This window comes from Peromyscus leucopus, chromosome 3 (genome assembly GCF_004664715.2).
Source record: "Peromyscus leucopus breed LL Stock chromosome 3, UCI_PerLeu_2.1, whole genome shotgun sequence".
NCBI lineage: Eukaryota > Metazoa > Chordata > Mammalia > Rodentia > Cricetidae > Peromyscus > Peromyscus leucopus.
In genome coordinates, this window is record NC_051065.1 from 99,116,179 (window position 1) to 99,132,507 (window position 16,329).

The 16,329-nt window shown below is 50.1% G+C and overlaps 1 protein-coding gene across 1 annotated transcript in view; it reads left to right on the forward strand.

The window, feature by feature from the left end:
- Nucleotides 1–15,603, forward strand: part of Slc4a5 (solute carrier family 4 member 5) — a 64,791-nt gene extending 49,188 nt beyond the window's left edge. The window contains exons 18-24 of the mRNA XM_028871327.2: nt 1,070–1,142; nt 5,738–5,806; nt 6,390–6,563; nt 7,278–7,433; nt 9,373–9,457; nt 10,448–10,515; nt 14,072–15,603. Of these exons, the coding sequence (XP_028727160.1) occupies nt 1,070–1,142; nt 5,738–5,806; nt 6,390–6,563; nt 7,278–7,433; nt 9,373–9,457; nt 10,448–10,482 (592 nt within the window). The 3' untranslated portion in view covers nt 10,483–10,515; nt 14,072–15,603. The remainder of the gene's footprint in view (nt 1–1,069; nt 1,143–5,737; nt 5,807–6,389; nt 6,564–7,277; nt 7,434–9,372; nt 9,458–10,447; nt 10,516–14,071) is intronic.
- Nucleotides 15,604–16,329: the final 726 nt, after the last annotated feature.

The following is a 16,329-nucleotide window of genomic DNA, read 5'->3' on the forward strand; positions in this document are numbered from 1 at the left end:
TCCTTTAATACAGTTTCTCATGTTGTGGTGACCCCAACCATAAAATTCTTTCATTGTTACTTCATAACTATTATGAACTGTAATATAAATATCTGGTTGCAACCCTCGGGTTGAGCACCGCTGCGCTAGAGTCTCACCCGTGGGCCACCATTGGGCCTCTTCTTGCCCTCTCTTTGTCTTTCCTCAAGACCCTATAGAGGCCTTCCCATGGGTTCATGTCCTGCTTAGCTGCCTGCCGTACCTCTGGAGAGCCTTCCTGGACACAACCAGGATGCCAGCCTGTCGCCCTGGCTTGTCCCTTCTGTTCTTCTCCTTGCCTGCCCCACATCAGGCAGGAACCAAACTGGTTCATGCAGGAAAATACATCCTCTGCCCCTTCAGGGCCTCAAGGTCCATGCCAGACCCTGGTGTTCTCCAAAATGGCTGCCCTGGGAGCTTACTACCTGGCATGCATGGGGGCGACCCCTTTGCTTGGTTGAAGTGCTCAAGATTGGCCAGGCAGAGTCCTTTCCCGGCTCACTCCTGGACTTAAGCCGTCTACCCAGAGCTACAGCTCTAGTCTGGGTTGTGCCAGGGCCTTCTTGCCCCTGCCCTCTGCTGCCTCCTCTACCGGCAGACTCTTGCCCCATAGCTTCAGCTGTGATTCCCAGGGGTAGGAACTCAACACCAAAGCAGGGCGCCAAGCACTTTACATAGCAGTGTCGCCATCATCAGCATCTCAGCTGTGGTCAGCACAGGGTGTTCATGGCCTGGTATGATGCCCACAGGTAGATAGCAGAGCCGAGTCGGCCTAAGTCCACACAGCTCGAGTCCCAGCTGTTAGGCACCACACTGCACGAACGACCTTCCTGACACACCTCAAAATGCCCTGGCCCAGGTCGGGTGCTCCCCGCCTTCCCTAACCAAGTCAGCTAGGCCTTGGGCGGCAAGGCGGAGCCCGATGAAGCCCCCCCGGAGTCTACAGTGTTGGACATAATAAACTTCAAGTCCAGCAGAGGAGCTGAAGGGGCTGGGAATGGCCACGGAGTACCTTCCATGTCGCCCCTGACTGTGTGCTCATCTCCGCCAGGGAGCAGAGAGTGACCGGTGTCCTGGTCTTCATCCTGACAGGCATCTCCGTCTTCCTGGCTCCCATCCTAAAGGTGAGGCTCTGCCCCATTGCCCACAAAGCCCAAGGTCCACCGGCCTGCAGGCCATAGGAAAGGCGAGATGTGGGGCTGGAGAGGTGGCTCAGAGGTTAAAAGCACTGGCTGCTCTTCCAGAGGTCCTGAGTTCAATTCCCAGCAACCACATGGGGGATCATAACCCTCTGTAATGAGATCTGGTGCCCTCTTCTGGCATGCAGGCATACAAGCAGGCAGAAAACTGTATACATAACAAATAAATACATCTTAAAAAAAAAAAAAAAAAAGGTAGCTTCAAAAAAAGAAAAAAGAAAGGCAAGATGTGAACAGGCAATGGTGGTGTTATACATGGTCTGATATGATTATTACTGTCATGTCGGCTCTGCCCCACCCCTTCCAGGGGCCACTGTTACCTTTCTGGGGAGCATTCTTCCCCAGGGAGGTCTGCAGTGTGCTCACGGATCTCCCAGAGCTGGGCTGGTCCACACTACCATGGTTTGGGCTCACTCCAGATCTTCTTGCTTTGCCCATTTTCTGAATGTAAACTTTGCAAAGGGGAACCCCAAGCTCTGCAAGTCCCATCTCCACTTCTTCATCTTGTGTATCTTGGGCACACAAGTGACATTCCCCAAAAATTTTGAAACTCTTCTTACTCACATCCCAACAACTAAAGGACACCACAGCAGGGGTGCATTCCAGGCTGCATCCCTCAGGAGATCTGCTCTCCAGTCAGGAGTGAGGTAGTCCTGACGGGTTCCACTACTCTCTGTTCTCTACCACATCCACTTGCCTATTAATGGTCCTTCTATCAATACCCATGTAAGACTTTTCTCTCTCTCTCTCTCTCTCTCTCTCTCTCTCTCTCTCTCTCTCTCTCTCTCTCTCTCTGTGTGTGTGTGTGTGTGTGTGTGTGTGTGTGAATGAGTCTGGAGACCATCATCTGAGTTGGGTCCTTCAGAGGAACGTCTGCATTGTGTATGCACAGATCACACACAGATGGGCAGGTATTTCTTGTTTATTTTACAGTGGTTCTTTGCAGGCCAGTGACATAGTTCATCGAGTGAGGGCACCCGCTGCTGAGGCTGCCCATCTGAGTTTGATACCCCCGACCGTGTGGTGGAGGGAGAGAACCAACTCTTGAAGGCCGTCCTCTGCCCTTCATACATGCTCGGTGACCTGCACACAGGAACACACACACACACACACACACACACACACACACACAGTCAATGTAAAAAAATAATAGAGGCTGGAGAGATGGCTCCGTGGTTAAGAGCATTGGTTGATCTTAAAGAGTACCTGGGTTTGGTTCCCAGCACCTACATGGCAGTTCACAAATACCTCTAACTCCAGTTTCAGAGGCCCTGACACCCTCTTCTGGCCTCAGTGGGCACCGGGCATACATGTTGTGCACATGTATACATGCAGGCAAAAAAAAAATACACTAATACAGATAAAATAAAAATAAATCTTTTTTTTAAGCCGGGCGGTGGTGGTGCACGCCTTTAATCCCAGCACTCGGGAGGCAGAGCCAGGCGGAACTCTGTGAGTTCGAGGCCAGCCTGGGCTACCAAGTGAGTTCCAGAAAAGGTGCAAAGCTACGCAGAGAAACCCTGTCTCGAAAAACCAAAAAAAAAAAAAAAAAAAAAAAAAAAAGAAAAGAAAAGAAACCCACTAGTCTAAAAGAGCATGATTTAGTGACTTTGCAGACAGCAGCTCCCATCTCCCAGGGACAGTCTCAGACTCCAGTCCAGCTGTGGGGCACACCCAGCAATCTAGCCGTCCCACACCGGCCTTCTTCTATGTGTTTGAACTGACCACAAAGCAGCTAGAAAATTCTACCATGGTCTCTGTTCTTTCATCCCGTTTACAATGGGATCGATTCTTTTATGGGCACATCTATTACATCCTGTGTATAACGGCCAGTCTTTTGTGCTCATAATTTTGACATCCAGTTCCACACTGACATTGTCTGTGTTCTTAGTGCAGGGCATCAGGCCATAGCAGCATAAAGAAAAGAATTGAACTGAGGTTGGGACGGAGCTCAGTGGCACAGTACTTCCCAAGCGCGGCTGAGGAACTGGGTTCCATCTGCAATCGGGAATCAGGACTCTAAGTCAAAGGATTTCTGGTTTGAGCATATCAAGGTGTACACCTTCCTATAAATAAAGGCTTTGGCAGCTGGAGAGGTGGCTCAGTAGTTAAGAGAGCTTGCTGCTCTTCCGTTTGGATCCCAGCACCCACAACTGGCAGCTCGTAACCAACCACCTGTAACTCCAATTCTAGGGAATCCAGCTCCCCTCTTGTGGCCTCTGAGGGCACCCCCACACACGTGGCATACACTCACACACACATAAAAATTAAAATTTAGGTGTTGAGGATTTAGCTCAGTGGTAGAGCGCTTGCCTAGCAAGCGCAAGGCCCTGGGTTCGGTCCTCAGCTCTGGAAAAAAAAAATTAAAATTAAAAAAAATATTTTTTGAAGATAGGATTTCAAAAGTATGAAGTTCTTTCCTGCCAGTACCAGACAACTGCATCTCTCACAAGAGCCACAAAATGGGCTGAAGAGAGTTCTGCCCAAGAAGCAGACGTGCAGGCTGGGATGCTGCTGGCATGGGCCCTCCAGCTGTGAGGAGGCAACAAGGACTGCCGTGCCCTGAGGCTGGGTCAGGGACTTCCCAGGTGCTGTGTTTTCAAAATTCTAGGGCTGTAGCTCAGCTGGTAGGATGCTTGCCGAGCATACTCGATCCCTTGGGGTCCATTCTCATTCCATCCCTGCACTGCACAGACCAGACACAGTTGGATATCTAATGGGGCACGCGTCTAATCTCTGTTTTCTTCATTTTGATTAGTTTTTGGTTTGGTTTCGTTTCGTTTCGTTTTTCAAGACAGGGTTTCTCCATGTAGTTTTGGTGCCTGTCCTGAATCTCGCTCTGTAGACCAGGCTGGCTTCTAACTCAACAGAGATCCACCAGGCTCTGCCTTCTGAGTGCTGGGATTAAAGGCATGCACCACCACTGCCCGGCTTGTTTAGTTTTTTAAAAGACTTCTTTTTATTTGTGTGTATGTGTGTATGTCTGTGTGAGTGTATGCCACATTCTTTGGGCACTGTCAGAAGCCAGAGGAGGGCAGTGGATCGCCCTGGAGCTGGAGTTACAGGTGGTTGTGAGCCACCCAGTGTGAGTGCTGAGAGCACAGCTCAGGCCCTCTGGAGGAGCAGCAAGCGTTCTAAATCGCTGAACCACCTCTCCAGCACATGACCCTTGTTCTTTCCTTGCTAAAGATAATTAATGTCTTCCTGTGAAACCCTGAGTGACCTGGAACTTGAGATGTGAACCAGGCTGGTCTCAAACTTTCCACACAGTCCTGCTGTCCCAGACTCTCAAGTGTTGGGATTGCAAAACTGAGCCACGCCGAGCGGCAGTGGTGCACACCTTTAATCCCAGCACTTGGGAGGCAGAGGCAGGTGGATCTCTGTGAGTTCGAGGCCAGCCTGGTCTACAGTGAGATCCAGGACAGCCAGAACTGTTACAGAAGAAACCCTGTCTTGAAAAAATAAAACAAACAAACAACACCCCCCCAACAAAACAAACAACAACAAAAAACACCACACAGATGAGCCACAATACTGGCTTTTTACTTCTTATTGTAGCTTTTCTTTCAATTGCTCCCATATGTTAAATGCAGTTTGCACAGTGTTAACGTATTGACTTTTTATGTTGTTTTATAATTAAAACATTTCCCACAAGCCATGTGTTAGTAGGAAGACGCAAGGGCCATCTAAATCCCTTTTTAACTTTTTGCTCAAATGCCTTGGGATTGAAGTTTACAACATCTAGATTCAAATCTTTCTTAGTGCTTAAATATTGAACAGTCTAACTCAAAAGAGGTCACTTGCTTGCTTGGATGTCTTGACACCCTTTTCCTTTTAAATATTTATTTTACTTTTAAAAATTATGTGTGTATGTATCTGTGTGTGGATATGTGCACATGAGTGCAGATACCTGCAGAGGCCGGGAGAGGGCATGAGATCCCCTGGAGCTGGAGTTACAGGGGCTGTGAGGCACCTGAAGTGGCTGCTGGTGCTCTTAACTGCAAGCCACGCCTCCAGCCACTGTCTCGACATTATTAAATGGCACCTATAAGTTAGGCAACCCGTATTGGTATCAAACTCTGTGCCTTCCAAAGTGTTCTCCCAGGACCACCTGGAGAGAGAGAGCAGGCAGGCTCTTCCTCAGCTTCCCAAGGTTCCCAGGTCAGCTGAGGCAGACGTGGGAAGGATCTGGTAAGACTGAGTAGTGCTCAGTCTGGGTCCATGCTCAGTCTGGGCAGCCCCCTCTTGTTGGAAGGAGTAACTCACATCGTGTAGGTTCTGGGTGGCTGGGAGAGCAGCCAGTCCTGGAAGGCAGCTGCATGCTGGCTTGGCCACCCAAGCGGGAGGAGTGCTGTTCTACCCTGATGGCCCCCCTCACATCCTCTGGCTTCGGATCTGCTCTCAGACCCTCAGCTCCTCCAAAGTCTGCTCTCCAGCATCCTCTGTGCTTGGCTAACACCACTGTCCATCATCAAATAGCCAAGGACCCTCCTCAGCCCAAACCTCTGTTCTCCTTTCAGTACATCCCCATGCCAGTGCTCTATGGCGTCTTCCTCTACATGGGTGTAGCGTCCCTCAACGGCATCCAGGTAAGGTGGTATCCTCCCCAGGCTGATGGGACCTGGAGTCAGCATTGCATGTCTAGTCGTGTGATACCGAGACTCTAAGTGCTTACTGTCCCAGTTCTACGAGAGGATCATGGAATGATGCACTTCCATCGGCCGTGCCAACAAAATGACCACACTGGGTACTTTACAGGTGTCATATAATCTGTATGATTAGGCCCTTGGATCCACATTTTACAGGTGGAGAAACTGAGGCAGGTCACGCTAGCTCTGATGAATCTAAAGTTACTCTATAAAAGGAAAGATTTTGCCTTGTTCTGACTCACTGTGAGGCCAGGGTCCCTGGGCAGTTTGTGCCACTGTTAAGTTGGCTGCTTTTTCCTTAAATATGGACCATGTTCATATTCCTTTAGTCACTATCCAGGCTATTTCCTTTATCCAGTGCTCAGGGCCCCTCCCCTAAGTTATACTTGCCCGGATCCCAACAGCCTGTCATGATTAGGAGTCACCTCTCAGAGGCCCTACCAGGTCATCACTCCCCCTAATCTGTAGCCTTTAGCCCTGGAGCCTGACCTCCTGGTTGAGACCTATACTGTATTCTTACCAGTTCTGGGAACGCTGTAAGCTTTTCCTCATGCCAGCCAAGCACCAGCCGGACCATGCCTTCCTGCGCCATGTACCCCTTCGCCGGATCCACCTGTTCACCCTGGTGCAGATTCTCTGCCTGGCACTACTCTGGATCCTCAAGTCAACCATGGCCGCCATCATCTTCCCAGTCATGGTGAGGAAGGTTCGCTCCTTAACAGACTGGGTGGGGCAGTGCCACCAGGAGGGTCCAGGGCTAGTGAACAGAGAAAAGTGCCAGAGTAGCAGGACCCTGCAGGGACAACCCAGATGCTGAGTCCAGGGCGGGCAGAAGTCACCCAATCTCCCCTGGTGGGCAAGAGGGATGGGGCCAGGATTGGAGAAGTAAGTCAAAGCAGAGAGCCAAGCTCCCCATGATGAACTTCAAGCTGGTTGGAAATAGAAGTGTAATAGTAAACTTTCCATCAAATAAAAGAATGGGTCATGACGGGCAGAGACCAGATTCAAGAATTTAAGAATGGACACTGGTGCCGGGTGGTGGTGGCGCATGCCTTTAATCCCAGCACTCAGGAGGCAGAGGCAGGCGGATCTGTGAGTTCGAGGCCAGCCTGGTCTCCAAAGCGAATTCCAGGAAAGGCGCAAAGCTAAACCCTGTCTCAAAAAAAAAAAAAAAAAGAAGAAGAAGAAGAATGGACACTGGGCAGGGTGGTACTGGCTGTAATCCCAGCACTAGGGATGCTTCAGCCTCTGGGGCTCGCTGGCTAGTTAATCTTGGGGACACTGGAATGGCTGCAAAGATACTGGCCACAAAAGGTCCCTGAACTCAGCCAACTGAGGAGAAAACACAAGCTCACAGTTTCCTCTGAGCTCCCACAAAACTTCTGCCTTTCTGTCCGTCTTCCCACCCCAGATCCTGGGCCTTATCATTGTTCGAAGGCTCCTGGACTTGGTTTTCTCCCAGCACGACCTGGCCTGGATTGACAACATCCTCCCAGAGAAGGAGAAACAGGAGACAGACAAGAAGAAGAAGAGAAGGAAAGGGGTCCATGAAAACCCGGATGAGGAGGTGGGGACAGTGAGTGGCCTGGGCAGAGGGCAGAGACTGGGAGACTCTCTCTCTCTCCACTTCTGCCAGGGTACGGGGTGGCTTTTTGGGTGGCTTGCAACAGTACCTGGCACAGGAGGGATGTCATCTGTGGTGGTCTTGGGTGCTGAGATTCCATCTGTTTCTGGGAATATCCTCAGGGTGGTCAGAGCTAGTGAGCTTCCCTGCCTAGGAACAGGTGATGGCCATACCTGGTAGCCCTCCTGTTACTGTAGGTTCTCAGGACCGTTTTCAACAGCAAGGCAAGTGTGTGGGGCAGAACAGGCTCCAACATGGAAGGCAGTTGTAAGGAGGATCTCCGGAGAAAGGAGTAGGCCTAGGGTGGCAGGGAGCTCAGTGGGAACTCACAACAAACCTAGACTCCAAGTGGGTCGCCCTGTCGCTGTGGGCCTCCCACGGGGTATTGGGGATGGCGTGAGAGAGGCACGTGTCTTCACGGAAGGTAGAATGACCACCTGGTTACCCCACCTTCCCCTCTCCTTACCCATGTTCCTTTTGTATCTCAGCCCTAAAACCCACAGAGACTCAAGAGCCAAGGAGTTAATCCAGACTGTATAGGAAATCTCAAAACATTAGGCAGAAAGATTTTCTGATTCGAGCACTCATTGCAAATGATGACAACTGTTTCCCAAAGGGAGCAATACCTCCCAAGATGGACATGTAGCCAACTGTCTAAGAGAACTAAGAAAACCACTTCTACTTTGCTCATGCCTTCTCCTGATACCATGCCCAGTTCCCCTAGTCTTCTACCCTGTCCTAGGGATCTCACCCCTTGCAAATGAAAACTGTTCACAGGCAAATCCTTGCCAACTGGTGAGCAATGCTTAAGCTGTCCTCTAACTGTGATGGCTTCCTTATCCTTAATTGCTGGCTTCTTTCAAGAGGAGAGGTCCCTCAACTTTATTTTATGAGATTTTTTTTTCAGTAAAAACCTTGCAAAAATAAATTTCTAAAAACAAAGGAGAAATGTTCTGGGCTGGGGATATAGCTCAGCTGGCAGGGCACTTGCCTGGTGTGCATGAAGCTCTGGGTTCGATTTCTAGTGCCCTATAAACCAGGCATGGGCATGCATACCTGTCATCCCAACCCTTAGGAGGTAGAGGCAGGAGGATCAGAAATTCAAGAGCATCCCCAGGCACACAGTGCATTTGAGGCCAGTCTGTGGAGGAAGGAAGGACTCAGGGAAGGAAGGGCAGGGTCCAATCGTCTCATTTGATTTTAAGATTGATCATGTTGTGTGCATGTGAGTGCCTGTGGAGGCCAGCAGAGAACACTGGATTCCTGGAGCTGGAGTTAGAGGTGATTGTGAGCTGCCCAATGTGGGTGCTGGGAACCAACCTCCAGTCTTCTCTAAGTGCAGCCGGAGCTCTTAACTGCTGAACCATCTCTCCAGCCCTGCCCTCCACCAAGTTTTTTTTTTTTTTTTTTTTTTTTTTAAAGACAAATGCCTTTTCTTTCTTGATCTCTTCAGTAAATATCTGAGATACTCTCATGTGCCAGGAATTACTCCAGGTCTGAGAGAAAACACTTCTCTGCATTTTATGATACATATATGCAGTGGAAGAACAAGATCCGAGTCACAGAAACTCATTTTAAAGGTGCCTTTATGACAACGGCACTGTAGTGTGAGTCACGCACAGGGACTGCTTACAGGGCAGATTAAACTGTTGGGAGTGAAATTCCTGGCTGAATTCCTTCCTGACTCCTGGGTCTCCACAACAGTGGGGTACTGCGCCATGGTGCCCAGAGGGGCCCCAGGTGTTTGCTGCGGCCCTCATTGCTTGCTCTGGGTGGAAAGAGAACAGTGGCTCACACTGTGCACGCATGCATCTCCTGTCTCAGTGAGGAAGCCTGAGTGGTTGTGTTGGTGTTTACCTGCTTTCCCACTGTTTTTCTCCAGCCCCAGTTCCTTCCTCCCTCAGTCATAAAGATCCCCATGGAAAGTGTCCCATCTGATCCCCAAAACGGTATCCACTGCATTGCCAGTAAGTAAAGCACCTGCTCTCTCTCCCTTCCTACTCACAGCCTATCATCCACCACTCCCCTAAGGGACTTCCCCTGGAGCTCAGTGGTCTAATTGTTTTAGATGCCGAGGACTCGTGTGCTGGGGAGAAATAAAAGTGACTGGCCAAGAGCATAGGAACGCCACACCTAAGGAAACACCTCACCCCCCATAAAAGAGCATCCTCCAGCCATCCCTTTAGACAAGACCCCCCATTCCTAACTTTCCCAAAGACCCCGTGGCTCTGTCCATCTTCCCCCCCAGTGTTTTAGAACACATCGGTCCAAATGTGGCCCCTGAGCCTCCCACATTTTCCTGGAATTGTGATGATTGAGAGCTCCAGTCAGGGCTAAGCATTCCCCGTTAGAGACCCAGCTGGGCGACTCCGGCCCTGAGATAAGGCTGTGAGCCTGTGAAAGCCACGGGCGCCTGTACTGCTGATGGGGAGTTGCTTGGGAAGGATCAGCTTTTGCCCACGAAGAGCCTTCTAGATTCTTCACAGCCTCTAATCCTTCCCTAGTGACAGACAGTCCAACCTGCCCTTGGAGTCTTCTGAAAGATCCCATGGAGTCCAGATCCTGGGGCTCTGCTCTCAGGACTTGTCACTCTCCTCAAAGACAGGTCAGGTCCGGGTGGCCAGCACATCCTGCCGGCACCCTCGGGGGCCCTCGAGGGCTCTCCGCCATAGCACAAGGTCACTTCAGGTTCCTTCTTCACCTAACCCACTTTCTGTCACCCTCTCTAGTCCTTGCCCTCCCCATGCCCCAATCCTTCCTAGCGAGCTAAGAGCCCCTGTGTGAAGGACTGAGCCTGAAGCCACCCATCTCTGGGAGGCCCCCTGTTTTCCTCATGTGCAGCATTGAATGTAGGGTTGAAGAGCAGAACATGGAGACCGTGAGGAAGTACTGAGAGCTAGACTGTCCCCTGAACCCTCCTGGACCTGTTCACAGCTACCATTTCCATCTCCCCCCAGGAAAAAGATCTTCCAGTTGGAGTTACTCATTCTGACTCTTCCTTCAGTGGCTCAGAACTGGATCGAAGGTAAAGGCCATCGGGTACTTTTCTTCTTCATGTGCATGGGCGTGGGGTTATTGACTGGGCCATGACCAGCTTCTCAGTGGGTACACTCATAAGGAAATGACTTCCTCCCCTAGCAGCCATAAGCTGCCGGTAGCTTCTTGGCTAGGGGTGGGGCCCGTGAGAGGTAGATAAGAGACTAGGCAATGGCTGAAGGCCTGAGAGACTAGGCCAGCAAGCTGGCCCACCACTGGGAGACAGGCGGTGAGCAATCCGCTTGTGGAGATCAAGTGATCAATGTGTGTTCTCATTGTCGTCAACGTGGTTACAATGCACAAAGGAATTCAACTTTAGAAAAGGAACTTACTGCAAAACCTTGCACAGAGTACTGGAAGTAAACGCAGAAAAAAGAAAGCAACATAGATAACAGCGAAAACATGGCTTAATTATCTGTTACTGAAAGCTTGAGGATCAAAGGATCAAAACACAAGGTACTCTAAGGTATACATCAAGAGTGGGGTCAGTTATTGCAGGTCAGAAAAGGGGTTGAGGAAAAAGAACTAGAAAGTAGAGACAGAAACACTCAGGAAAAGGACTAGGGAGGTAGCTCAGTGGTTATGCTCGTCTAGTATGTAGGAAGCCCTGGTTCAAGCCCCAGAACTCCGTGAAACCAAGAACGGCGCTACATTCCTATAATCCAGCACTGAGGAAGCAGAGCCAGGAGGATCAAGAGTTCAAGGCCATCGTCTGGAGCAAGTTAAGGCCAGCCTGGGTTATATAAGACCCTGTCTCAGAAAAAAAAAAAAAATTTTTTTTCCTCAGGGAAGGTGCCAAGAGCCCTCATACCAATTTGATTCCTTGGTGATCTTGATGAGGTGCCATGCGTGAAGAGAGTCTTGCATATAGCAGGTCCCAGATATGACTCAAGCTGCTTGGGTGTCACAGTGTCAGGGTGGCCTGCAGAGGCCAGAGAGGACATCAGGTCCTCCAGAACTGGAGTTCCAGGTGGTTAGGAGCCACCAACATGGAAGCAAGAGCATTCCCCGGCAAGAGAAAGCACTCTTTAGCCCCAGAGCCATCTCCCCACAGAATACATCTTTAAATTTAAAAAACAAAACAAAAAATACCCTTATACTAAATCAGATCTCTATTCCGTCTGCAGGCAAGAGCCTAGACCAAGACAGGGACTTTTTAAAAACCTGAAAAATTACCCAGAGCCACAGAACCAGTTAATAAGTGCAGAGGTTTTGGTTAGCAGGTGATGGCACTTGCCATATGCCTTGTTGTTCCCCAAATCTGTGAGAACAGTGGGAAGGAGTTCTCTCCAGAGAAAAGAGCTCAGTGACAGGACTTGGCTGGGCATTGATGAAGCCTCAAAGCTGGAGGGATGGGGGGCTGGGAGATGGGGGAGGGGCTGGCTGGCTGGGGGTCAGAGGGATGGGGGCTAGAGAGATGGGGGGCTGGTGAGATGGGGGGCTGGTGAGATGGGGGCTGGTGAGATGGGGGGCTAGAGAGATGGGAGGCTGGTGAGATGGGGGCTGGTGAGATGGGGGCTAGAGAGATGGGGGGCTGGTGAGATGGGGCTAGAGAGATGGGGGGCTGGTGAGATGGGGGGCTGGTGAGATGGGGGGCTGGTGAGATGGGGGCTGGTGAGATGGGGGGCTAGAGAGATGGGAGGCTGGTGAGATGGGGGCTGGTGAGATGGGGGCTAGAGAGATGGGGGCTGGTGAGATGGGGGGCTGGTGAGATGGGGCTAGAGAGATGGGGGGCTGGTGAGATGGGGCTAGAGAGATGGGGGGCTGGTGAGATGGGGCTAGAGAGATGGGGGGCTGGTGAGATGGGGGCTGGTGAGATGGGGGCTGGTGAGATGGGGGCTGGTGAGATGGGGCTGGTGAGATGGGGCCTAGAGAGATGGGGGCTGGTGAGATGGGGGCCTAGAGAGATGGGGGGCTGGTGAGATGGGGGCTAGAGAGATGGGGGGCTGGTGAGATGGGGGGCTGGTGAGATGGGGGGGCTGGTGAGGTGGGGGCTGGTGAGGTGGGGGCTGGTGAGGTGGGGGCTGGTGAGATGGGGGCCTAGAGAGATGGGGGCTGGTGAGATGGGGGGCTGGTGAGAGGGGGGCTGGTGAGAGGGGGGCTGGTGAGATGGGGGGCTGGTGAGATGGGGGGCTGGTGAGAGGGGGGGCTGGTGAGATGGCTGTCAGGTTAAGTTCACTGGCAGCTTTTCCAGAGGACCCAGGTTTGGTTTTTAGCATCCACATGGCAGCTTGGAACCATCTATAATTCTATTTCTAGGGGATCTGAGCCCCTGTTCTGGACTCTCAGGTGCCAGGTACACATGTGGTGTAGAGACATACATGTAGGCAACCACTTATATACATAAAATAATAAATTTTTAAAAACCTGCCAGGCACGAGGTGCCATCCTCAGAGTTGTAGAGGGACTTGCAGACAAAGGCACAGCACCATGGGCACACATAAAGACTGCTGATCACAGTAGCCTTATCCAGGACAGAAAGACCTGCCTGATGCACAGACTGGGCCAGAGCAGAGGAGGAAAGGCGTCTGGGCCGTGGGAACAGGCCTAAGGCAACATTTGAAAGCACACACACGGACTGATAGGCCATCCAACTGGAAAAGTGGCCATTTCAAACCAAGCAGGCTCTGTTTGCCATGCTCTGGAGTCTGGATGCTGTCCTTGGAACAATAAGAACAGAACAGTCAGATTTATGACTCAGAAAGCTGGCTTGGGCAGCCGTTTGGTTAAAACAGGCTGGGACCAGTTCAATGGCAATGGCTGAAGCCCAGCAGATAGAGGACACCTGGGTCCCCTGATGCACTAAGTCCATGCCGCTGTGAGAGGCAGAGGCAGGAGAATCAGGAATTCAAGGGCATTCTTAGCTATAAGGCAAGTCTGAGGCTACATGAGACCCTGTATCAAAAAACAAAGAAAGGCCAGCAAGATGGCTCACTAGGTAAAGGTACTTGCCACGGAACCTGGTGACCTGAGTTCAAAGAAACGGTGACCCACACCTTTAATCCCAGCACTTGGGAGGCAGAGGCAAGAGGATCTCTGTGAGTTCGAGGCCAGCCTGTTCTACAGAATGAGTTCCAGGACAGCCAGGGCTATACAGAGAAACTGTCTTGAAAAACTAAACTAAACCAAACAAACCATGATCTGAGTTTAATCCCTGAGACCTACATGGTGGCAGGAGAAAATCAGCTCCCGCACTGTCCTCGGATACCCACTCTTGTACTCTGCCCCCAAACACCCACAAGTAAGTAAATGTAATAAATAATCCGTCTGGGACAGGGTCTCACTTAAGTAGCCCAGATTGGTCTTGAACTCAGATCTACCTATCTGTGCCTCTAGAGCGCTACCTGGCTTATAATTTTTTTCTAAAAAGAAAAAAGCTTGCATGTGTGTGATGCAAAGACATACATGCAGAAAATACCCACACACATAAAAAAAAAATTATAAGTTGGTAAGCAAAGACAGAACTTTCCCATTAGACCCCTGTTCTGTGGCTGGTGCTGAACAAACCCGAAACTCATTCTTTCTTCCCGGTTTGTCTTACTCAGCATCACCTTGCACTTCAAAATCTCTTGTCCGGCTTCACCTGCTTTCAGCTACTCACGGAGTCCAGTCTTCATGGTGCCGCAGGTGAAGATAGAGATGGAGTCCGACCTTGACTTCACAGACAATGAGGACTGTGGGAGAGAGGTGGGCGGGGAGACCACCCTCTAGCAGAGCACTACACTTCCGGGCTGAGGGCAGGGTGAAGGCTGGCCCCGGCTTCATCTAGATGTCAAGCCCTTCACTTGTTTCCTTACCCGATGACCAGACAGACAGCCAGAGGCCTTCCCGTGATGTCCAACACAGACACGAAGCTCTCCTCTCCCCTTCCTTTGCAGTTATTAAAACACCCCACACAGAACCACATGGCCACCCAGCATAGATATAACCTTTCTTCTGAAACGAACAAAAATGTTTTCCAAGGTTACAAGTAAGATAAATGGGCAGTTGGTGGACTTACATTTCAAGTCTATACTGACTTAGTATCTTCTATTTAAAAATTTGCCGATCTAGTTATCTTTTAAAGGTTAGATTAAAATCTAGATGACTTGAAGGCCTGAGTGTGCTCTGGAGGTTTGCACCTTAGGACATGGCTGAGTCATCTGTTTGCCTTGTTCTCTTGAACTGTCCTCTGTACAGTGGCCTGCCTCTAGAAGTGTGGCTGGGCCTTCCACACACGGCCCGGCCAGTTCCAAAGCTATTCAAGGAAGAACCCGTGCATGGGTGGATTGTTTGTTTGACATAGGTACTCACTGTGTACCCTCAGCTGTCCTGGAACTCCCTCTGCAGACCAGGCTGGCCTCAGAGCTCAGAGCTCCACCTGTCTCTGGGGTGGATTAAAGGCGTGTGCCTCAACTGGCTCTGAGTGGATTAAGACAAAATAGTGCTTCTTAACTCTACTCTTAAGCCACGTTAGGTCAACCAAATGACCCTTTAAACTTGTCACTGGCTTCATAACCTGGAGTCTACTTGTTATCCATTTAAGTAGGTCTCCCCACCCCACCCCCATCCACCCCCCACAACAATATTTGCAATAGCTAAGTTCCAAATTTCCAAGCTCACAAACATTGCCTGTTAGGCAGCTAATGTTCGTAATAAAACTAGTACTTTATATACAAGTGGTTGGAAAACACACCATCCCAAATGGGAAGACTGCCCAGCTCTTCCAAACCCTTCCCAAGATGAAATTGTTTATCTTCCTCTGTACCAAGGCAACAGCACACACGTTTCAAAGCTGCGCTGGTCTGTACTAGCACTCTATCCAGACTGAACTGTAGCGTCGTTACATACTCAGAGGTGGTGTGCTCCAGTAATCACACGAGCTGGGAAACCAGCCAGCTTTTAAAAGGTTGGTGTAAATTGATCATGTAATCATGTAATTTTGACCTTAAATATCACTTGTATTTTGTATATAAATGAACATTTTAACCTCAGCAGCCTTTAACATGTTGGTGTAGTCGCCATTCACTTAGGAATATATTTTTTTCCATTTCTAATGTAAACGGCACTTCAATAAAACTTAATCGTGTCTTGCTTATATTTTTTATTTGTTTGCTTTTGTTTTTTTCCGAGACAGGGTTTCTCTCTGTGTAGCTTTGGTGCCTGTCCTGAATCTTGCTCTGTAGACCAGGCTGGCCTCGAACTCAGAGATCCACCTGGCTCTGCCTCCTGAGGGCTGGGATTAAAGGTGTGCGCCACCACTGTGCGGCGTGTCTTGCTTATTTTATGCCATGTTTAATAACTGAAGGACATCAACAGCTATGTCCTGTAGCATGTACCACACCTGACTTATAAAATATCCCCAGCAAGGGAGCTAGAGAGATGGCTCAGTAGTTAAGGGCACTTGATGCTTTTGCAGAGGACCTGGGTTTGCATCCCAGCACTCTCGGGATGGCTCACAACAATGTGAACTCCAGTTCCAGATCTAAGGCCCTCTTCTGGCCTCCACAAGTACTGCATGCACATGGCACACATACATACACACAGACAAATACTCATATACATTAAAACAGACCCACAAGTGTAGAGTAAAGCCACTGGCGGAAGAACAAGGGTACGTGTGTTGAGAATTTTGCAAGCAAGCAAGTCCTTTGGAGTGAGTGATACATAAGTGGAGGGGATGGCTTAGAAGAGACCCAGAATCACTTACATGTAATAAACTCTTGGTTTGGACCTGAGTGTTGAGATACAAAAGGGTTAGGCTGGTTTCTCCACAACTCCTTACGGAGTGGGTGTGATCTAGGAACAGCTATGGGTAGGAAAC